This window comes from Mirounga angustirostris, unplaced genomic scaffold, assembly GCF_029215605.1.
Source record: "Mirounga angustirostris isolate CCGP_5_RB_7025 unplaced genomic scaffold, mMirAng1.0.hap1 SCAF_4, whole genome shotgun sequence".
Lineage (NCBI taxonomy): Eukaryota > Metazoa > Chordata > Mammalia > Carnivora > Phocidae > Mirounga > Mirounga angustirostris.
The window spans coordinates 175,826,398-175,851,072 of NW_026991712.1; the positions used below are offsets into that span (position 1 = coordinate 175,826,398).

At 43.7% G+C, this 24,675-nt stretch overlaps 1 protein-coding gene across 1 annotated transcript in view; it reads right to left on the minus strand.

Annotated features, from left to right (window-relative positions):
• Positions 1–638: 638 nt before the first annotated feature.
• The window catches only part of OTUD3 (OTU deubiquitinase 3), a 32,646-nt gene continuing 8,609 nt past the window's right edge, over positions 639–24,675 (minus strand). The window contains exons 2-8 of the mRNA XM_064589830.1: positions 24,503–24,651; positions 20,304–20,416; positions 15,519–15,641; positions 9,842–9,973; positions 9,256–9,352; positions 7,676–7,860; positions 639–6,007 (exon numbers count right to left, since the gene is read on the minus strand). Of these exons, the coding sequence (XP_064445900.1) occupies positions 5,831–6,007; positions 7,676–7,860; positions 9,256–9,352; positions 9,842–9,973; positions 15,519–15,641; positions 20,304–20,416; positions 24,503–24,651 (976 nt within the window). The 3' untranslated portion in view covers positions 639–5,830. The remainder of the gene's footprint in view (positions 6,008–7,675; positions 7,861–9,255; positions 9,353–9,841; positions 9,974–15,518; positions 15,642–20,303; positions 20,417–24,502; positions 24,652–24,675) is intronic.

Here is a 24,675-nt window from a genome sequence, read left to right on the forward strand (position 1 = left end):
GGGAGCAAGGTACTGTGGAGCCAATTCAAAGGCTGCTTGGTGAGTACAAAATTAGAACGAGAGAGTGGGAGTCTCGAGGCCAAAATCCCAAGGACGTGGCAAGGCCCAGTGAGACCGCACCGGCCTTGACCTCAGGACTGGCCAGAGCCCTCATGTGGGCTGGGACCTGTGAGCACTGAGGACTTCCCTACCTACTGGTTTCCTGCGGCTGCCCTTCTCCCTGCCCTGTCCCCTTCTGAGGACCTCTCCAGGTGTTTCCGCTCCGGTCACAGCTGTCCACGCATGTCTGGAGGGCTGTACCTCCTCCTAGAATGGGGTCAAACTGACCCTCAGGGTTCTGGAGAAACCCCCAGGTGGCAGCCAACAGACAGCTGCTCCATATTTAGACAACTCCAAATTCTCAGAGATGTTCCTAGGTATCAGCAGAATCTTCAGCGTCCCGTCCTTAAGGGCGTGGTGGTGGCGCCCAGCTGTACCAAAGCTCATCAGCAACCTCAAGCCCAGTGAGACCACAGATGACCGCAGCCTCCTGCCTTCCACGGAAAGACCTCTAAAAAGGCCACTTGCTGGCATGCTCTCTCGGTCTCATGCACTCGAATGGTGGTCGCACTGGCAAAAACAATGTGAAGCATTCTTTGTCTTTAAACGAGAATTTATTGGTATACAAAACTCCATTTCATAGATAAAGTGGCACATCTTTGCAGCTTCTATTGCACCAAGTATGGAAGATTAAAAACAAAAAAAAAAGAAACATTTGGTTTTGAAAACACTGCAAGTAGCCAAGTACAGTACTTTGGTAAATAAAAAATAAAATGGTTCAGATGAACACAATCTGTGAAAAGAAACCACTGAGAAGAAATGAACTATGGACATCAGACAATGGCCACATTTCTCCCTGTCAAGCTCCAGAGATAAGGCAAGACTTGCTAAGTCTATGGATCGTGACCCCATGGAGGTCTTAAATATCTCCAGACTGAAGCGAGAACAAGTATAGTGCAATTAGAAAAAAGAGAAGGTTCCTGAGCCTACGAAGGCCCGTGCTCCCCACAGACACACCTGCCCTCCTCCCCAAGGGGTTCACGCCCACCCGCACATCTGTGTCAGCAAGAACATGCAGGGCTCAAGTCTAACTCCCGGCTCCTTCCTTCCTTCTCACTGAGCTCAGTGTCTCTGGAGCTTGCCGGAAGGGTGGCCGGGGAGGCCAACGGCCCTTCCCGCCGTGGAAAATGAACAACGAGGGTGGGAAGACGTTGGCACCCCCACACCAGTTCTTCAAGTTTTGGTCCAGGGACCTGCTAGGAGCCCAAACCACAGTGAGTTTTCTGACTGAGCTCCAGTGATTGTCCCCAACGGCTGGCCACGGTGACCTGTTGGCTGCTGACATGCGCAGGGGTGGGGGCAGCCCTCAGACGCTTGGTCCAGGGATCATCACCCGCCTGACGACCGGCCCAGGGAGTGGCAGCCGTTCTGGAGCTCAGGGCTGCCCTGCTGAAAATAGAGCCACCGCGCAGAAAGTCGTGCTCTCCAGAAACATTCTTCATGACCGCAGCCCCTTCTCCAGTAACTTCGCAAGGATGTTAACCATTTTAACCAAGCTACAAAGCACCTCTAACTAGGAGAGAGAGACTAGTAAGCTTAGAAGACATGGCTAAGAGCCCGAGGTCACCGGGAGCATCACCTGGGGCCCGCGCAGGGCCAGTCCGCCCGCAGGCCCAGCTCCTCCCCGGGGGGCCCCAGGGCGCAGGCGGGCCCCATGCCATGCAAGCACTTTGGGGCTGGGGGGGGGGGTCACCATCTCCACTTCACACCAGTTACCCACTCCCCCTCTAATATGTGACGGCAGAAAATTTCCCTAAACATGCCATCTAGAAGGTCTTCGCTTCAACGTCAGCAGAAAAACACAATCTGCTTTAGAGTCAGGAAAACACACCTTGTAAAAAAAGTGCCATTATTAAATCACCTCAGAACAACTGTCGGAAGGCCCCAGAGTTTTAGCAACGCCTGTTCTGAAAGCGGAGGTGAACGAATGGTGAAGAGTGAAAATGACCAAACGGGAAAACAGCAGCAGACTCTGAATCTAGACGTTTGCTACAGACAGACGGAGCCTTGAGGTAAAAAGGTAAAAAGGTAAAAAGGTGAAGAGCCACATGTCTGCCTGAAATGGGAGTCAGAGAGGGCCCCAGATGTGACCCACGGAGACCAAGCGCTCCATTTTCATCCCTTTACTCAGGGAGACTGTCTGTCAGCGTGGACTAGAAATCCCAGTTTCCAGTAACCGACTGCAAATTCGAGCTGACCATTTCACAGAGGTAAACTGACAGCATTCTATGTTGACCCAGTAAAACCCAGGCAGAGTCTAAAGTTTCTCAGAATGAGAGAAATTGCACATTGACGACAGGGACTCACCACGAGGACAGTTCAGTGCCGAAGTCCATCGGATGCCTACCTACCTAACAAGTGAGCAGCTCTCCCTGACATCACACGGCCCTCCTCCCCCAGGGCCGCATCATTTCACATTGTAAACCCCAGGGAGCCGAGGCAGGGCGCTACCAATGACCTCCTCGAAGGTTCCTGTGACACCCACTCGAGCCACCCCACAAGGGAGACCCCACTTCACAAGCCCTCGGGATCAAAATGGGTTTGGAAGTGTTTTCAGAGCTTATAAAAGAAACTACAGACAACAACCTCAGCTGATACTCAAGATCTTTCTTTCTGTCACCATCCCTCAACCAGGCTCTGCTCCAGAAAGCATATGTAGACACTACTGAAAAATTAAATATACATATGCATTCTATCTCCCTAATATTTCCTGATGGCAACCATGTTATTTAGAAGGTGTGGTTCTAGGTTGTTCAATACAGCTACCTCTCTAGTACAAAGCTGTTGCCACTAAAATTTTATTTATTTTGACCTTTAAAAAATCTTGTTTTAAAATCCATAAAACCTTTATATACAGTTCATAAGACTAATAAGCAGCTACAGACCACTGCCCCATCCCCTTTCTCCTGACCTCACTAAAAGCTACCGAGACAATCCCATGTAACATAAACCTCTAACGGCCAAGACACAGCACAGCGGCTAAGCAAGACACACCTCCCAACATGGAGGGCACGTGAGTCACTGTACTGGGGACAAGAGTTACTGACAACAGTCCTCCCAGAGCCAAACTCACTGGACCTCCATGCTGGTTGCCAATAAAGCAATTTTCAAATGCCCACAAGGCAACTAAGTATATGGATCCCATCTACTTCATACTTCAGTGAGACTGAGGCAGTGAAGTCTAAATTCACACGCTTAGCGAGAAGAGATCACTAAAGTTGGGTATGTGTACCCCACTCCTAATAATTAATGTATTAAACGCAGACTAATTTTAACTGGAAAACTATGAAATGGTAGTAAGAGAAAATTACCGAAGCCGGATTAGTTTTTAAAACCACTGTTATTTTGGGGCGCCTGGGTGGCTCAGTTGGTTAAGCGACTGCCTTCGGCTCAGGTCATGATCCTGGAGTCCCGGGATCGAGTCCCGCATCGGGCTCCCTGCTTAGTGGGGAGTCTGCCTCTCCCTCTGACCCTCCCGACCCTCCCCCCTCTCATGTGCTCTCTCTCTCAGTCTCTCTCTCTCAAATAAATAAATAAAATCTTTAAAAAAAAAAAAAAAAAACCACTGTTATTTTGCCCCAGAAATGCTGAAGTCTATTATCAGAATTTGGTAATTTGTTAACAAGTTTGCCCAATATTCTTTAATAACTTTTTAGCAGCTTCTAGTTAAACTTCTAAAACCCAACAGGGCCCAAGGCCACCTTCATTAACCAGGTAAATAAAGCAATTCTATTGCTCCTGACAAGGGGTATCCCTTATGCTATTTCAGATTCCTAATTCTGCTGAGTTTCTGATACACAATCTTGACCTTCTTGAGAGGATCTGGTCTCTGGCTCTCTCGCCCTACCACACAGACAAGAAAGAGTGTTCACTCAGAAAAGATCAGCCACAGTCAGGAAAGTGTCCAGAGTCAAAAGCCAAGAGAATGATTGATCCTTAAGCACTGGATCTCACTCCCTTGGAAACAGTAAGGCAACAGAGACCCTGCACCTGTAGGGACCAAGTACTAGAGCCTCCGACTCAGGACTCCACAATGTGCAAAGAAAACATGCTCCGCACTTCCCAAATCTGCTACTATTACAAAGCACCGTACCAGGAAGAAGCCCAAACTACAACAGCCTGAGAGCAGTTCCAAGAAACTACAGATGCTTCAACTATAAAAAGTCACTGAAGTCAACAAACAAAAAATTAAAACACATCATTAAAACTGAAGAAAGCAGATCGTCTGCTGATAAAAGCAATTCAATGAATCCAGGGCCAGCCCAGACAATGGTACATCCGTTCAGTCAAAACGTTTTTATGGTTTTCCCTTCTCCTTGGAACAGTTATAATTTTGAAATCTGAGGTGGAGAAGTAACGAATTTACCTTTTCAATCAGCAGAATTTATTTGTCCAAATACTGGGTCCCCAGAAGGCCAAGGCTGTCCACGACTGTCCACTTCATACATGGTTCCAGGTTGAAAGTTCACACCCACCTACCAGTCTTAGGAATGACCTCTCTCCACTTCCCAAATCCATGTCAGAACTGTGGAGTCATCCCATGGCCTCTGCCCTATTGGTCTAACCTAAGTCACTGACAAGTGCTAGAGTGTGGAAGAATTTTTCCAACATCAAGATCCCAGACAGGGCTGGAACAGAAAGAAAGAAATGCAGCATTTTATGGGATTCCATTTTCACGACACTAAGAAAACTGAGCAACAGGTCAAACTACTTCTCTGAAGGCATCTTAGTCTAGAACAGCAAGGAAGAAAATACAGTTAATTACTTAAAATGTGAACCTGAAAAGCCTTATTCTTCCAGACCCTTCCAGGCCCCTACAAAATCAAGTAACTCTTTAGACTCTCCCTAGACAAAGACTCCGGAATCTCTTCATTTCTCCCTTTGTAACCATGGGTTCTGCTCTCCATACGATCAGAAGCCCAGAATTACATCATAAGCAGTAACATGCCACCTTCTCCGTGTTAAGAAACAAGTACAAAAACCTCAACAACACTACCACTTTTCCAGCAAAGTCCAGGCCTAATTAACAGTCAGGCGTATTTATCATATGGCTTGAGCGCAAGCAAACTCTCAGCACCTGCATCCCGTCTGAAATAGCATCAGAATCAGGAAGGAGAAAAACGTAGCTGTTGAATTTCCACCCTGACAACAGGCTGCAACCCTCATATGATATTACTTTGGGAAAAATACTTCCTGAATTAATTTCTGATTAACTTGGATTAGTAGAAAATTAAATCTAAACATGTTCCTGAGTTGAAGACCGTTTATAAACTATCCTGTATGTGAATATCTGCTTGAAAATGAAAGAGAAACAAAGGAAACTTGTCATTCTGAATTTCTAGCAACTAATCTAAACTACTTCATGAACAATTATGGTAAAACTCACCCCAAATGTTCAGGAAAAATCCCAGGGTCACTGAACTCTGATTTTTCAAGGCAAATAAAACCACACTTAAAAGGTTTTGCCTCAACTAACTATCCAACCCTAGAACTCGATATTTTAATTACAGAACATGAATGGCTTCACTGAACTTTCATAAAATAAAACACATCGCTAACAAAAGTTTGAGCAAAACAGAGGCAGCTTGAAGGAGACGAACTCAGTGTGTGAGCTTGTGTGTGAGTTTTGTGGGTTGCGTGTCATTTTGTGAGAGGACAGCCTCACTGGAGAGCCTGCTACACAGCGCTCCATTTTCCATTCGCTTCTCGCAGCTCCCAGAAGGCCAGAGAGTCAGATGTTGAGAGCGGCAAAGGTCTTCACCAAGGTGACCTGCGCGTTCGCATCTGCCTCACCTCGGTTGCTGTCCCTGTGGCCACTCCTGCTCTCCAGGGCTTTGTGACGGTGCCTCTCCTCCTGTCGCTTCTTCTTCTCCAGTCGCTGCTGCTCCCGCCTCTGTTTGTTGGTGACCTGAAAGAGAAGGCCGCTGGGTGAGCTGCCCGCGAGGCAGACTCAGGGGCCTCCTGCCGAGGAGGGACTTGGGGCTGACGGATCTGGGGGCACGGACTGCTTCTCAGCAAGAACAGAGAAAACCCACCTAACAGACCAGAAGTGATGTCTTTCCCATCATGGCTCAAATTTACATTTAAATTTCTATCCCCTCTGCTGAGCTAGCAAACGAAATCAATTCCATTCTCCTCATAATTCAATGCACAATGACCTAAGAAACATTAACCCCAGTCCTGCAAGAGGTAACGCTCAAACATGCCATAGGACACCTGTCTCTACGTAATTTAATGCCCCAGGTAATCCTAACAAAATCCTCAGAAGCTTACTGCATCTTTACCTTGGCCTGTGGCTTTTTACATTATGCTGTATTTGGGGCTCAGAACTGCTTGGTGAAAGTCTTTAAAATGAATTCCAAATTCAGTAAAAAGAATGTGTCATATACTACTTGCAGGAGTCAGGGACAGGGAGGGAGACGGACAACCCCACCGGGAAGCATTTGACAATTTACCAAAAAGCCTTAAAAAGATTCAAATATCCATACCCTTTACTGTGACTCTAGCCACAAAAAAAATAAATAAAATAATAATAATAATAATAATAATAATGCAAAATACTAAGATTTATACACAAAGTTTTTCAATGAAGATGATGGCATTTATGGAGATTTTATAACACGGATTAACATGGAAACACCCAGGGGCGCCTGGGTGGCTCAGTCGTTAGGCGTCTGCCTTCGGCTCAGGTCATGATCCCAGGGTCCTGGGATCGAGCTCCGCATCGGGCTCCCTGCTCAGCGGGAAGCCTGCTTCTCCCTCTCCCACTCCCCCTGCTTGTGTTCCCTCTCTGGCTGTCTTTCTCTGTCAAATAAATAAAACCTTTAAAAAAAAAAAAGAAAAGAAAAGAGACCTTCCAACTTCACTGATAAAAGATATCATTTTGATATCAAAAGATATCATTTATGGGGCACCTGGGTGGCTCAGTTGTTAGTTAAGCATCTGCCCTCAGCTCAGGTCATGATCCCAGGGTGCTGGGATCGAGCCCCGCATCGGGCTCCCTGCTCAGTGGAAAGCCTGCTTCTCCCTCTCCCACTCCCCCTGCCTGTGTTCCCTCTCTCACTGTGCCTCTCTCTGTCAAAAAATAAATAAAATCTTTTAAAAAATATATCATTTAGGGGCGCCTGGGTGGCTCAGTCGTTAAGCGCCTGCCTTCGGCTCAGGTCATGATCCCAGGGTCCTGGGATCGAGCCCCACATCGGGCTCCCTGCTCAGCGGGAAGCCTGCTTCTCCCTCTCCCACACCCCCTGCTTGTGTCCCCTCTCTCGCTGTGTCTCTCTCCGTCAAATAAATAAATAAATACTAAAAAAATAAATAAATAACATGGAAACACCTGGACACACAGTAACACTGGGCAGGAAAGGGAGGCTGTGTGTACACTGACACACAGAAAACTGGACAAGCAAGGTTCTCATTCTACTTCTTGCCATCCCCTTACGCACTCCCTGTATTTTCTACAACAACTACTTTAAAGACATCAGAAAACAATGCCGCACTAGAGTGAGCTCCAAGTTCCCGCCCCTGCCACTGAAGCACCGCCGCCCACCACGTGCCCTTGCGAGCCCATCTGTCGTACCTTTGGGAGCTGGTCTTTATTTGCTTTGTTTTCTTCACCAGGGCTTGCCCGCTCTTTATTGTTCTCAGGTCTGCCTTCATCTAAGCCCGGGTTTCCAGAGAGTCTGGTGCCACTGCCGCCCTCCTCCCATAAAGGGCCACACTGCTTCAGACTTCGGCCACTGGACTCAAGGTTCTCCTCTGCATCTTCCAAAGAAAGGATTTTCTTAAAATTGAGAACCTAAGGGAGTTTCACAACCTAACAATGCACAACTCCAAATCACCTGTCATACGGAGAGCAAGTTTCCTTGAAGCAAAATCCTAATATCAAGTCAATACAGTGGGGCACACAAGGAGGGAAATAACTGGTAATACCTGGAAAATAAATTTAAAAATAACCCGCTGATCAGTTTAATCATCGGCTTCCCACCTGCAGAGTGTTTTATTAAACCACTTCCAACACGTATTTTTAGGAGGAAATCTTTCATTTGCACCCAAAACCCAGAAAGGAAACAGGCCCCAAACCTGAACTGTCCAATACAGCAGCCACCGGCCACATGCAGCCATTTAAATTAAAAATAACTAAAGTTAGGGGCGCCTGGGTGGCTCAGTCGGTTAGGCGACTGCCTTCGGCTCAGGTCATGATCCTGCAGTCCCGGGATCGAGTCCCGCATCGGGCTCCCTGCTCAGCAGGGAGCCTGCTTCTCCCTCTGACCCTCCCCCCTCTCATGCTCTCTGTCTCTCATTCTCTCTGTCTCTCATTCTCTCTCTCTCAAATAAATAAATAAAATCTTTAAAAAAAAAAAAAAAAACGAAAGTTAAACAGAAGTTAAACTTCAGTTCCTTACTCCCACTTAGCCACGCATGTCAAGTACACACTATACTGGATGGCACGGACACTGGATGGCGCTGTTTCAACGTCACAAAGACCAAGTTACTCACAGCTTTCTGAGAAAGCAGAGCAAATGTATAAAGAAGAGAAGAGAACACCCAAACACATGGAAACTGTAATGCTGGAAACAGTATCTGGCACATATCTGTCAATACGTATTGAAATCATTTTAAATAAAAGTAACTTGTGAAAACAGTAAGACTCTATATCTTGTTTTCCATCTTCTGAGTCACAGAATTAAACCCAGTTCAAGTAAAAAAAAATTCTAATTTATCACCAGTTGATGGATGCTAGCCATCTACGTGTATCCATTAGAAAACTCAGTTATTTCTCTCTCTATTCTATTTCAGCTATCATTTTGGTTTTATAAGGGATTCTTCTTTCGAAAAGAATAAAGTCTTCCCTGACACTCTCCATCCCTCCAAGACCAGCTTAGGTTGGCCTTTCCATGTGTCCCCCCGGTGCCTTGTACTCCCCAACACTAGCACATAGAATTATACCAGTTTCCTCATCTGTCTCCCCTCTGCCCCCCTTGACTCCAGATTATCTTTCTCCCCAAGGCAGGGCTAGGGCCTTGGCAAAACATGCCCGCATGCAGAAAGTGATAAATGACAGTATAATCACTACCTGTGCCTTGATGAAAAATAGACATTTGGAAAATCACCAATACAACCATTTTGAAAGCGTATAAATATCAATCATGGACTTACTATTTCTTTTCCCCTGGTTCATCTGAAGCATGGCAATTATTGCAGATTCAATATTATAATTTTCAGCTTCCAGGTTCTGGACTATCAAATTAAAATCCTATCCAAGAAACAAAGGAACACTTCAAGACTGGGTATACTCTTCTACCTACCTCTACGTCAACAACCTGATACACAAGAAGAGGTAATGGTGAGAATTAGGGCATGGGTTCAAGACCTTTTCCATTTAGAAAATGTCTTAATTTTCAATAAGGCTGGTTACCTGAAATAACCATTTAATATAAATGAATTCCTTTATACAACTGCACTTTTACTAGTGTAAATGTTAGTCAGAAAAACAAAAACAAAAAACCCACACACTTCCTTAGGATTTTGAGCAGTACTGGGTAAAGTCTAGCAAACAAGAGAAAAATGAATAAATAACTCTCATTAGGTCTTCTCACTCGATCTAATGAACCACAAACATCACAAACTTTGTTTGGCCCATCAGGTGTGGGCATCCTAGACTGGGCCTACGAAACTGGCAAGTAAACTCGGCCCAGCAATGCTTGCTCATGCACCGTTATTACCACAGTACAGAAATACTCACTGAACATCCAGTTGCATTGCAAACTTTCTGGACAGCATCTTCTACTTCATCTCTCAGGTCATCCTCAAAGTCAACGCTCTTTGTCTTGATCTTTTCCCTTTTATTTGATTCATCTTGATGAAGCATCTGAAACTAAAGGAAATATAAAGAGTAATAATCATGGAACACACAAATTAGGTTCAGAATCTTCAACATAGGAAGACATCCTAATCTCAAAATCATTCATATATATATGGGGGAAAGATTCCAGGAGGAATCTTAAGGGAATAGCACTGACTAGGCTAAATTTCATCCAAGACACGGAGATTCCAGAACCACAACAGAAGTCCTAAAAAGAAAGGCCCAAGATATAGGATAAACTGTTCAGTAAGAATGGCATTAGAGCTCCTACGTAGTTTCTAGATACCAACATTCTGGCAATGAATGCTTCTGTCTTGACTAGCACATATTTGTCTCAGTTGATTTCTGGAGCTGGGAGCTTAGTCACAGAAGCTTCCCTGATGAGCTTCTGCAGCAGGACAAGTTGTCTTGAAGAAACATTCATATATATATCCCTCATCTGGGTCCCTAGGCCCTATCTGATCATCAGCAAGCTTTGGTGTGCTGAAGTTCCTGTCCCAGCTGGACAGTCACAGATGAGCGTGACTCATCTAACCTCATCTGACCTCACCTAACCATGTGCATACCACCACATGCGAGGAAATCTGGCAATCCAAATCCTAAAAACACAAAGAGCAGTTCACTTGGTATCCATGAGGACTTTCAGACCTAAACTTGTATCAGAATAGCTAAAATCATCCCTTTATGGCTGCTCAATCACCTTCTCTCTTCACTTCCTACTAACACAGGGAGATGGGAAATAGGCAAGGACAAATTCCTACTTGTTTGCATGTAAAAGCATAAGTGGAATCCAGCAGTGTGCAGTCCATTCCTTACAATACAAAGGGATCTATTATAAAATTATACCCTAACAACTTGGCAACGTGTATCAAGTCTTTAAAATGTATCCAAAGGAAATAAATGCCAAATAATGTCAACTATAGAAAGGATTTATGTAAAAGTGTTCACCACAGCACTACTAATAGTGGTGAGGAACTGGAAAGCTGAAGGTTTCACAGTGTATGTATGGTTGAATAACCATGGTAAATCCATACAATGATGCTTCATTTCCATTAAAGGAGCTCAATAAACATGTTCACTACCATTATTATTTAACAATGTTTTGGAGGTAATGGCCAATGCAATTAGCGCCCCCCCCAAAAAAAAACAGAAGTATGAAATTGAAAAGGAAGAAGAAAGATTACCACTATTTGCAGATGATATAATTCTATACCTAAAAAAAAAAAAAAAAACTCAAGAGAACCAAAACACTACCACAGACAAAAAGAATTCTGGCAAATCATATACTTACAAGAATCTAGTACCCAAAATATATAAAGAACTCTAATAATTCAACAAGAAAAGCATAAATACCACAGTTAAAACACAGCCAAAGGACTTGAGCAGACATTTCTCCAAAGACATACAAATGGCCAACAAACACATGAAAAGATGCTCAACATCATTAATCACTACAGAAATGAAAATCAAAACCTTGAGATAGCATTTCATACCTAGTAAGATGGCCATAATTTAAAAGAGAAAGAAGGAAATATAACAAGTGTTGGTAAGAGTGTGGAGAAAGTGAACCCTGAATACACTGCTGATAGCAAGGTCAGAGGGCGCAGCTGCTATGGAAAGAGTGTGGCAGCAGTTCCTCAAGAAGTTAAACGTATGACCAAGCAATTCTACTTCTGGGTATGTATCCAAAAGACTGAAGACAGGGACTCAAATATTATACACAAATATTTACAGCAGCACTATTCACAAGACCCTAAAGTGGAAATAACCCACAAGCCTATCGACAGATGAAGGGATAGTGAATGGGCTCCATCCACACGATGGAATATTAGTCTTAGGAATGAAGTAAGGACGCCTGCTACAACATGGACGAACCCTGAAAACATGATGCTAAGTGACAAAAGCCAGTCACAGAAGCCCACATACTGTATGATCCCACTTACATAAAAAGTCCAGAACCGGTAAATCCATACAGACACAAAGCAGACTGGTGGTGGCTGAGGGAGAAAAGGAATGGGGCATGACTGCTTCATGGGCATGTGGTTTCCTTTCGGGGTGAGGAAAATGTTTTGGAACTAGAAGGAGGAAGGAGCTGCACAGCCTTGTGCGTGTATCAGTGGTACTAAATTGTACACTTCAAAATGGTTAATTTGGGGGCGCCTGGGTGGCTCAGCCTGTTAAGGGTCCGACTCTTGATCTCAGCTCAGGTCTTGATCTCAGGGTCCTGAGTTCAAGCCCTGCATTGGCTCTATGCTGGGCATGGAGCCTACTTAGCCTACTTAAAACACACACAAAAAAACTTTAAGGGCGCCTGGGTGGCTCAGATGGTTAAGCGTCTGCCTTCGGCTCAGGTCATGATCCCGGAGTCCTGGGATTGAGTCCCGCATCGGGCTCCCCGCTCTGCGGGAAGTCTGCTTCTCCCTCTGCCTCTCTCTCTCTCATGAATAAGTAAATAAAATCTTTAAAAAAAAAAAAAACTTTAAAATGGTTAATTTTATGTTATATGAATTTTACCTGAATTTTAAAAAAAGACAGAATTCTGTAGGATAGCTAGGTGTGCACATATTTAACATTTTGTTAACAACTCTCATATATACAAATGATAACCAGCTAGGAAATATAAAGAAAAGAAACATCCTTTCCTTACAATAGAAACAAAAACACAAAACACCTAAGAACAAACTCTGCAAAAAATGGGCAAGATCTACATGCAGGAAATGCTCCTGAGGATCACCAAAAAAGTCAATTAAACAGAAAAAAAAAAGCTTATCAGATTCTTGGCCAGAAAGACTCAATGCCATAAAGATGTCACTTTTTCCTGAAGTTAATCTATTCATTTAATGAGATCCCAATAAAAACAAAATCAAGAGGACTTCTTTTTAACTTGACAACCTTATTCTAATATTCATACATAAAACAAAAAAATCAAGAATATGAAGGAAATTATAAAGAAAGAAAAGTAATGTGAAAATTCTACCAGATTTTAAAATTTAATCAAAACAACGAACACATGAACACATGAACAGAGAAACCAATGAAATAGAATCAACATCTAGAAATAGACCCAAATACATATGGGAATTTTACATGCCAAAAAAGTGGCATTTTAAATCAGTGAAGAGATACATAATAAATAAATGGTTTGGGTACAACTAGGTAACCACAAGGAAAAATATAAAGTTGGATCCATACTCTCACACACTTATAGGAATATAAATTCCAAAGAGAGACAAGATTTAATTTTCTTTGAAAAAATGAAACCGGGCGCCTGGGTGGCTCAGTTGGTTAAGCGACTGCCTTCGGCTCAGGTCATGATCCTGGAGTCCCGGGATCGAGTCCCATATCGGGCTCCTTGCTCGGCAGGGGGTCTGCTTCTCCCTCTGACCCTCCCCCCTCTCATGTGCTCTCTCTCAAATAAATAAAATTTAAAAAAAAAGAAAAAAAGAAAAGAAAAAATGAAACCACAAAAGTGCTAAAATAAAGTATGGGAGACTTCTTTTTAACCTCAGACTATGAAAGATCTTCCTAATTATAACCCAAAACCCAGAAGACATGTAAAAAAACTTGATAAATTCAACCTCACAAAAATCTAAAACTCCACCACAACAAAGACTGTTGGGGAAAGAATAAAAAGACAAATGGACAGACTGCGAAAAAAAACTGGCAGATCCCACCACCGACAGGGGCTAATTTCCCTAATATGTAAAGGCTCCTGAAAAATCGCTAAAAAAAAAAAAAAGAGAGAGAGAGAGAAAATGGGCAAAGAAAATGAATACAGCTCACAAAAAAAGGAAATACAAATAGGTGGTAAACCCAGGAAAAGATGCATAGACTCACTACTAAGAGAACCACAAATGAAAACCGTTTTTCCCAAGGCACTGACAAAGGCTGGGGAATGCGGCGCCACGCCGAGCCAGCAACCATGCAGGAAGAGACGTGCCTAGAGTGGGAGTGCGAACCGGTGAAGCCTCAGAGACGGCAGTTTGGCAAGACCTGTCACGATCATAAACACACATGTCCTTTGATGCAGGAAGGACTTTCTAGGAATCTATCCCACAGATGCACTCACACGAGTGTGAGATGTACATATAAGGCACCAGATGTTGTTTCTAAGAGCAAAAGCATGAAAACTGCCTCAAAGGCCAGCAGAGAGACTGGTCAAACACACTACAGCGCATCCACCAGACAGAACACTACGTGGCCTTAGGGACCGCTGTGAGCGAGACTCCAAGCTAGGACCAACGTACAGTACACGCACAGGACAACGCACAGTACAAAACAGGGCATGCAGGATGCTGCACCAGGGGCAGAGAGCAGGTAAAGACAGCAAAAGCGGAATACACACACAGACACACACACTTGCTTGATGTGGGAAGTACCTCGAGGAGATTTTATGACATGCCGATAATACTGGTTGCATTCAGGCAGGGGAACAGTTTGGAAGAGCAATTTCACTTTATTTTTTAAAATTACAGGGTGCCTGGGTGGCTCAGTTGGTTAAGCGACTGCCTTCGGCTCAGGTCATGATCCTGGAGTCCCAGGATCGAGTCCCGCATCGGGCTCCCTGCTTGGCAGGGAGTCTGCTTTTCTCTCTGAACCTCCCTCCTCTCATGCTCTCTATCTCATTCTCTCTCTCAAATAAAATAAATAAATAAATAAAATAAAATTACAAAGAAAGCTTGTAATAAAGTGAGAACAGGCTCATTAAATAATGTTAACTGAACAAAGTGGGCAACACCGCTAGATAAGCACCAAAACAATAACAAAAACTGCATCCGTGTGGTTGACTTTGTATACTTGTTATTTTCTTCCCTTTTTCTATACTTTCCAAACTTCAGATATGAAGCACGGATTAATTTTAAAACACAGAAGTAATTTCAGAATTTTATATAAATTCTATTCATGTAATCACAGTCATCAGCGATTAGGAAGAGCAAAAGAATGACAAGCGATTTTATCTATTGCTCTCACTGAGGCTAAAAAAAAAATTAAAAATCAAGCCCACAGATTCTTTTTTTTTTTTTAATATTTTATTTATTTGACAGAGAGAGACACAGCGAGAGAGGGAACACAAGCAGGGGGAGTGGGAGAGGGAGAAGCAGGCTTCCCGCGGAGCAGGGAGCCCGATGCGGGGCTCGATCCCAGGACCCTGGGATCATGACCTGAGCCGAGGCAGACGCTTAACGACTGAGCCACCCAGGCGCCGCAAGCCCATAGATCCTTAAAGACAACTTTCCATAAAAACATCACTGGTTTTGGGAGTGCCTGCATGGCTCAGTCGGTTGAGTGTCCAACTCTTGGTTTCAGCTCAGGTTGTGATCTCAGGGTCGCAGGATCAAGCCCCAGGTCAGGCTCCGCACTCAGCGCAGAGTCTGCTTTAGATTCTCTCTCGCTCTCCTTCTGCCCCTCCCCAACACTCATGCTCTCACTCTCTCTCTCTCTCAAATACATAAATCTTTTTTTAAAAAAAATCACTGGTTTTTAGCTCCAGGGCATACAGCTCTTGACCCAGTCCCTCCAGGGCTGAGAACACAGAAGAAACAGGGGCCTCACTCACATCCGTCTGGAGGTGTGCGGGGGCTTCCGAGTTGTCATTGAGCCTCCGAACGCTGTCATAGTGCTCTCCACACCGATATGCAATGTGTAACTCCCTCACACTGCTCTTCTCCGTGCCACGAATCTGCAGGCAAAAGAAGGGGAGACAGATGCCAGCGAGGATCTGGATGGTGTCAAGTGCGGGAAGGAAACACCCCCTGGGTTGTCCAGGAAGCCCAGTCAGCAGGCTCTATGCAGACACGAATTTGGGATGGGCCTGGATGTGCCAGAGGGCTGGGCCGGAAGAATAGGTATCCAACAAGTATCTGCTGCAATGAGAGATTTGGTGCTACACACCTGGACTCTGGGCCCTGTGTTTTTAGCCTCTGATTTAATTTGTGGGAAAAAAAATAAAGGAAAGACTTTCTCTTAAAAAAAAAAAAAAAAATGCTTAGGCAACTTCTGAATTCTCTTTCTCCCACCCATGTTATGTAGGCTTCAATATGCTTAACATGTAACTATATGGAAATCTATTCACATGAAAAAACATAGTCAAAAGCTGGAGCAGATTTACGAGGAAGTTAAAGCAGTTTACATTTCAGAGGCATCTGCACCCCTCAGCCCCTCCATGCACAGGCCCTTTCCGGGGTAGAAGGCCCAGGGGCAGAGACAGATTTGTTCAGCTTGAAGCTCAAACAACCTGGGGCCCTCTTTGAGAAAAAGAATACAAAATTACAAAATTAAATTGCTAGAACCCCTTCTAAGACCTTGAAAGGGGACTATAAAAATGAGGGACCAGACACTCATGCTTTGTTAGCTTCACAGTAAATCCACCCATCGTTAAAAATAGCATTTCCATCAACCGCATACTAAGAAACATTAACAAGAACTCAAAAATCTCCCACTTATACTAATTTCAAAACAAAATGAGATATAGTCAAGCAGTACTACCACGGTGCCCAATGCTGTAAGCACTGCTCCCAAGGCAGTCTATGCGAATGGTACCCACGAGCACAGCCCGACAAGAATGGTGTTCCCTGGAGTTGTGCCATACAGAAGCCCTAAGGGCTGGCCTGGGTATGCCCCCAAGAAACCACCATCTCCACAGAAACTCCGAAGTAATTCTGAATCTGTCCCTTAAAAAGCCCAGCAACTGTTTCTTTGTTAAAATTCCAAAACATCAGCACCTCCTTCTTGTTTTTACTGAAAGTCATAGGTAGTAAGATACTGCCATTAATTCAAACTGGTCTAAAACACAGCAAAACCCAGGGAACAAGCAGGAACCACACAAATCTAGAGGTCAGAACCATGGAAATCTCCCCCAGGTAGAATATTTAGGTCTCAAAATACAGAGAGTCTGGTTTTGACACATAATAGAGCAAATACCATTTATCTCCCAGGAAGAGTAGTGGAAAAGGAAACTAGTTGACTAGAATCTTTGAATGACATTATCCCTAAAGCATGTGCGTATTTAAATAGTACTCTATACACATAATGAATAGGAAAAAATAACTGGAGTAGTCACCCAAATTGTTAACTGTGATGTTTACGGGGAAAGAGATTACAGAGGACTTTCATTTTCTACCCTACGCATGTCTACACTGTTCACAGAAGCACATACTCCATTTGTAACCAGGAAAAAAAAATGCAGGTTTCAGGATCTCCATGCTGTGAGTACAAGTCTACTCATTCATTATTCATGCAAGAGCTCTTACCCCAGACAGTAGCAACCAATGCAGTTTCTTTTTTTTTTTTTTAAAGATTTTATTTATTTATTTGACAGACAGAGAGAACACAAGTAGGCAGAGTGGCAGGCAGAGAGAGAGGGAGAAGCAGGCTCCCCGCCAAGCAGGGAGCCCGACGCGGGGCTCGATCCCTGGACTCTGGGATCATGACCTGAGCCGAAGGCAGACGCTTAACCGACTGAGCCACCCAGGCGCCCCAATGCAGTTTCAATTCTTAAATTTTATAAGGTATTTCAAAAGGGAGTGGGAAGATGAAGGAGATCCAGTGCATAGTTTCATTATATAGCAAATACATTTATTTTAAAAACATATACTTTCAGTGTTTAGCAATCCATAAAAAAGAACACTACAGAAATGTATTTGCAGGGGCGCCTGGGTGGCTCAGTCAGTTAAGTGACTGCCTTCGGCTCAGGTCATGATCCTGGAGTCCCGGGATCGAGTCCGATATCAGGCTCCCCGCTCAGCAGAGTCTGTTTCTCCCTCTGACCCTTCCCCCTCTCATGCTCTCTCTCTCTCATTCTCTCAAATAAATAAAATCTTAAAAAAAAAAAAAAAAGAAATTTGCAAAAAAAATTCTTAACTATGCAGAATTATCTTCCACAACTACCTAGATAATCAAAAAACTTTAAAAAACAGTTATCAGGGCGCTTGAGTGACACAGTCAGTTAAGCGTCCGACTCTTGATTTCAGCTCAGGTCATAATCTCGGGGTCATGGGATCGAGCCTCTGCACTCAGTGCAGAGTCTGCTTGTCCCTCTCCCTCTGCTCCTCCCCTCCACACACACATTCATACACTCTCTCTCTCTCTCTCTCAAATAAATAAATAAAATCTGTAAAAAACAGTTATCAGTGGAGGGAAAGGCAGGCTGTAGTTACTAAGTTGGCACGGAGTATTTTTCTTCAAGAATAGGGTCATAATGCTATATATTCAAATGATCTTGATGACTTCTGCTAAACAGTAAAACTTTAATGACAACAAACTGGGACAACGGAAGCAGTAATCAGTATTCTTGGCCCTAAGACCAACCCTACAAAGAGAGAGTCTCAGAAAATAGGAGCGCATTCCCTGGTGTCCGTCCACCTGACAAGACTGCCCCAAAACACAACACATACAGTCACCCTCCTGTCCCTGCATCTTGCACCAACCCATGAGTAGCTCATTTATTCTGTTGTAAGAGAATTTCGTTAAAGGATATTATGACAGACGCAGAAGACTATATACTTCCATTTATAGGACATTCTGAAAAGGGAAAACTGTAAGAGATAAATGATATTAGTGGTTACAAGAAGCGAGGGATGCAGAGATGGAGCTGTGACTGCAGAGGGGCATGAGGTGACTTTTTGGAGTCGTGGAAATATTCTGTATGTTGACAGTGGTGGTAGTGACATGACTGTGTTTGTCAAAACACACAGAAGTATACATTAGAGAAGGGTGAATTTTGCTCTATGTAAATTGTCTCTATAAACTTTATTTTTAATGAGCAAAGGCTAGAAATAAACAACTTACAAAGGAATATACATGTGCAGGTGGTATATTTAAAAAATGAGGAAAAAAGGTCATCGTTGCCTTTATGAAAATAATAATAGAGATACAAGTGCGTGTACACATGCACATGGATGCATCTACATGTGCGCAGATGTGCTTCGAACAGGTATGAAACCACTGTGATACGTCTCTTTCCAGCTTCAGCTAACAGTGCATGCGAATGCCAGGGATACACACTCACATGTTAACAGGAATAATCTCTGGGTGATGTGACTCTGGGTGATTTTTATTTGCTTTTATGGGCTTTTCTGAACTTTCAAATTTTTCTATGATTAACATGTCTTAGCTAGGGGCGCCTGGGTGGCTCAGTCGTTAAGCGTCTGCCTTTGGCTCAGGTCATGGTCCCAGGGTCCTGGGATCAAGTCCCGCATCGGGCTCCCTGCTCAGCGGGAGGCCTGCTTCTCCCTCTCCCACTCCCCCTGCTTCTGTTCCTGCTCTCGCTATCTCTCTCTGTCAAATAAATAAATAAAATCTTTAAAAAAAAAAAAAAAAAAAAACATGTCTTAGCTAATTAAAAAAAAAAACAACAGAAATGGGGAAGTGATGGGAGTCAGAGAGGACTAATAGAAATCCTATGCACAGCTTTAGGAGCTGAGTCACAACGGGAAAAGCAGCACTGTGAATGCAAGGACGAAGGGTAAGGGGGTGGCAGCCTAGAGACTCCCCCCCGACCTGTGGCTTTCCATACTCCAGAATGTTTGGTTTGATGGACTGTTTAGGGGAGATGAGGTTAATTTAGGATACCAAAGGTAAAGAAAGGTGAAAACAGGTGAATGGACAGGTACTTCATGACAGGGGTTTGGGGACCATCCTGAACGTGTGTCATAAAATCTTATTTGCCATAGAAAAACCACTAAAACCATTCTGTGTGGCTGGGCAGAGCACAGAACAGAGGTTGACATCCTAGGCCATGAAATACATTTTGCTGTTCAGAACACACTTTTTAGCAATGCTTACTAAGTGCATTTGGTTTTTGTCTCCCTCCACGTAAAAAAACAAAACATACACATGGGATAGGCATACCGCCAACCAGAATTTGTAGGCACTAATCCTCTAGATTTCCACTTTACTATTTTCTACAGTGTTATCTAAAGTATTTCCATATTAGGCTCTCTGCCCTCAAATTACCCAGTTATCTGACTGCTAAATAATATATATTTTTTTAAGTTTTTATGTAAAGTCAAGTTAGTTAACAAACAGTGTAATATTAGATTCAGGTGTACAATTTAGTGACTCAACACTTCCGTAAGATACCCAGTAGTCATCACAAGTGCCCTCCTGCATCACCATCACCTTGCTAAATAATACTGTTAACCTTCTAAAGCTCTCTGACTTATACTTCAGACTCCCTATGTACATAACACAGGGTTTAATTCCGAGCCACCAGCAGCTTCCCGTCTGTGGGTAGGCCTGCAGTCCAAGTGACCCTGTACGGTTCAATATCACCATCTCCGGACACCCCCAATGCTAATTTGTAAATAAGAGCTTAAGATAAGTCCCTCAGTAGGTGACCTACCTGCCACAAAGGGGCATTAAGTTGATGAATCACCACATTCAATTGATGATTTCTTGCAAAGGCTACGATTGCATCATTACCAGCAAAGGTGCCAGGCTTTGCCAAACTGGCCACTGCACAGAAACAGGAGAGAGAGAAAAATGAACTCTTTAGAATGGAAAAATCCAAGTGCAAACATGCTTTGGTATTTGCTTGGTTCCAAATGATAAGAAACAGAAGGACATATCTGAGAAGTCCATTAGTTTTGTCAGAACTAGGAATTCAGTTGGTTGAACAGTATGTTGACTGCTACTCAGAAGAATACCAATCAGTCATAAAGGAGTCATTTTTTCCTTCGTTAAATACTGACCGCTTCCTATATGCCTAGCTCTGTAAGAGACTGGACGATAACCAGAGTAACCTTCAGTTTGCATTAATGAGTGTTATTAGGTGTTAAGCACAGCTCTACTCACTTCTGGATTATTACTTTTAATCCTCAAAAGTCTCTGAAAGAGATATCGTCACGCACACCATCTTACAGATAAGGAGCCCAAGGCACAGAGTAATTTGTAACTGTGCCCAAGGCCACAGAGCTGGTACACGGCAGAGCTGACATTGCATCCCAGGCAGCCTGACTCCAAGATCTGGCTCTTGGCCACTCCATTACGCAGCCGGTCACAGTTTGAGTTCAAGGAGTCTACAACCAGTGGGGGGCAAACAACAAGAAAACAGGCACTACTGATGTGTAAGTGCTTCAGGAAAGGGATGTACAATAAAGAACTTGGCCTTACCCAGAGAGGTCTGGCCTTTGGTCCCTGGCTCCTGGGTAATAACCTCTAAACCCTTGACATTTCCCAGGTGAAAGGATGATGAGCCCCTTGGCCACACTGGACAGTTTATGCTAATGAGGTGACTCATGATGGGCCTCTCTGGCCACGCGATGTTAGAAGACTTGGGGAACTGGGAGCTGGACACTGAGTGTAACCACTTAGGCAACCAATCAATAATATCTACATAATAAAGCCCCAATAATCCAAACACGGAAGTTTGTGAGCTCCCTGGCTGACAATATTCTGTGATTGTGTAACCTTCCCAGACTCTACCCCTTGGCTAATTTTGATCCATATCCTTTTCTTGTAATAAATTATAACTGTGAGTATAACAACCTTCAGTGAGTTCTAAGTCCTAACAAATTATCGAAACTGAGAGTGGTTCTGGGAAACCCCCAATCTGCAGTTGGTATCAGAAGAGAGTCTTGTGGAAGACTGCGACCCCAAACCTTGTCATTTGGCTGACTCCAGATCGGGACCACAACTGAGTCTGGTAGTGGGAGGGGGAAGTAAGGTGTATCAGACAAGCTTCTCAGCGGAGACAACTGCACTGACTCCCAAAGGGTGAGCAGGAGACAGACAGAAGAAGAACGATGACATTCCAAGCAGAGGCGAGAGAGAGAGGATGAGCTTGTGCGCTGTACAGTATGGCAGGAACTTGGGACTGCTGAGAGCCGGCGGGAGGTGAGGGTAGAGAAGTAACAAGAGCTGAAGAGTTTAGACTTTATCCTCAGGTCCATGGGGAGCTGCCAACAGGTTTTAGATAGGGGAAAAAGGTCTTAGATGTGCATTTAAATCACCACTCTGGCTGCAACCTGGAAGACAAACTCAAAGGGTCAGGAGGCGATGGAAATCAGTCCAAAGAGTATCGAAGAAATCTAAGCAAATGGCCACCAAGGCTTGATTTTATGAGGGAGGAGCAGTGAAAGAAAAAAGCATTAAGGTAGAAGTGACAAGACAAAAAAAAGACTGGGCATGAGGAGAGAGGGGGAGAAGGCACTGAGCATATTCAGGTCTCTGTATAGTTGGAGAAGCCAGAGTCTAAAGGAAAGGAACAATCCTAAACAACACAGCCATATGCCAGGGTAACTAGGCCCTAAAGAGTTAAGTGCGCCATTTATTTATTCACTTAACAAATGTCTTCCGAGTGCCTACCACGTGCCAGGCAGTGCCACCTTGGGGAACAACCCCAGTCCTTGCCCTCAAGAATCTCACGGTGTAAAAAGGCAGACAGGCATTAAAAACACATTAACTAGAAGAGTGATAAATGTAGTAAGTCTAGTCTTCCAGTGACCTGCAAATGATTTCTCAGTTTCCTTTCATTCCACTATGGCAGTCACCACCTCTCACACCTCTGATGCTCAATTTCTTACGGATCACCAACCAACCATCAGGCAAACACAGTGGCATTTCAAAAACACACCCTCCTGTCGTACATCTACAGGGACCATCACGCCAGCGACTGCAGGCTTTAGTCCCTTGTCCTGCCACACCCCCAAATTGACCACGTGACCTCCACTGCAGCTATTCACAGCAGAATCTCCAGTCACAAACCGAAAACTCTCTTCATCCAAAATGATATTTTAATTGGACAAATGACACAATTCATTTTATATAGCACTAAACTACAAACCTTGCCCCATAGACCCACACTTGTAAACAGCTGACCATCTGGTAACTTGGTATCTGCTAGACAAAAAGTGAGACAGGGAGAGGAACCATCAGAACTGAGTGACTGGTGTAAACTACTCATGGGGGGAGGGATGGTTTGCTGCTATGTCCCTTTGCTGCTGGTGCCTAATGAATGAGTCCTTTCCTAGTGAGGAATGAGAAAGGCTTTGGGGTCATGAATAGTCTCCCTCCCAAAGGTCTTCCTCCTGCTGCCCCCTATCTTGATGGAGAGTATAAGGATACAGCTACCTAGCCATTCTCCAGAACCTTCAGAATCACCTTTGTCTCCTCCTCCTCCCCTCCTCCCCACCGCCAGTGAGGCCTGTCAATTATAATACCAAACTGTGTCTTGGTCTGGACTCTACCCATTACCCCCAGTAGCTGGTGGAGACCCTCTTATTGTTTCATCTGGCCAATGTGGAGAGCCTTCTAACTCCTCCTCCTCCTCAGTCTCTCTGCATCCATTCTTGACATGGTTTCCAGAATTAGTTCTCTAAAACACAGAAAGATTCTGTCTCTTTCTTAATAAGGGTATTATGTGAGCCCTGTGATGAAAATGTTAGTTGTAAAATACAAATAGATCAACACCTCGTTTAGTAGATCCTTAAAAGTTTATTTTATTTACTTATTTATTTATTTTTAGATTTTATTTATTTACTTGAGAGGGAGAGAGCGAGCACGAACAGGGGAAGAGACAGAGGGAGAAGCAGACACCCTGCTGAGCTGGGATTCCCCGATGCAGGGCAGGGCTCTATCTCATGACCCTGAGATCACGGCCTGAGCTGAAGGCAGATACTTAACCGACTGAGCCATCCAGGTGCCCCGAACCTTAAAGTTTAAAAGCTCAAATGTACTAGGGCTCCTGGGTGGCTCAGTCAGTTAAGCGTCCAACTCCTGATTTCAGCTCAGGTCATGATCTCGGGGTCCTGGGATGAAGCCCTGTGTCAGGCTCTGCACTCAGCAGGGAATCTGCTTCTCCCTCTCCCCCTGCTCCGTGGGAAAAAAAGCTCATATGAACTTTCTTATTAGAGTTGAGCTAATTTAAATCACTAACTGACTTGCCTCAAAGAAAAGTGGTTGTGTTCGGGTTTCTGGTGAGAAATTAAAATGACTACTGCTTTTTCTGATTATAAAAGCAATACGTGGTCATTTTGAAAATCAGAAAAATATGCAGAAGATCATTTAAAATTGTCATAGTCCCAGCATCCCCAGATGGCTGACATTTATTAAGAACTTATTTAATTGTATTATCTAATTTAATCTTTACCAAAAACCCTATATATTGGTGTTATTATATCTCCTAGTTGTTGAAAGTAAGTGGTTTCTGAAAAATAAGCAGAGCCAAGAATTACCAACCATAAAATGTTAGTACCTACCCACTTTTCCTAGTATGTTTCTGTGTGTGTATACCTTTCAAAACGAAGATCAGTCTATATATATTTTTTATAGGCTGCTTTTACCCCCCACTGAATAAGAAGTCATAAATAGCTTTTCAGGTTAATTAACATCATCATTTTTATTAAGGGTACAGACACCTAAACCTATTGATTCCCAACTGCCTAGCTTGCTGCCTATTACAGAGCAGACAAGTATTTGTTGAATGAATGAATGACATAATTTATGTAATCAAACCCCTGACTGAGAGAGTAGGGAATACTGATGGATTTAATTACCCAATGCATTACTCCTGGAGGATCCAGTGTTCCATGGTGAACCTACCATGTTTCTCAAAAGGAATGTCATCTTCTACAAAGGGTTCAAAATCTTCCCGCTGCTTTATCATGTAATCCACTGTCTCTTGTCGGTGCTTGAGATGATTTCGTGAGTGTCCCTCCAACTGATCACCAAGTGCTCTGAACAGGCAATTGCTATCAAAACAAAAATGTTGGTCA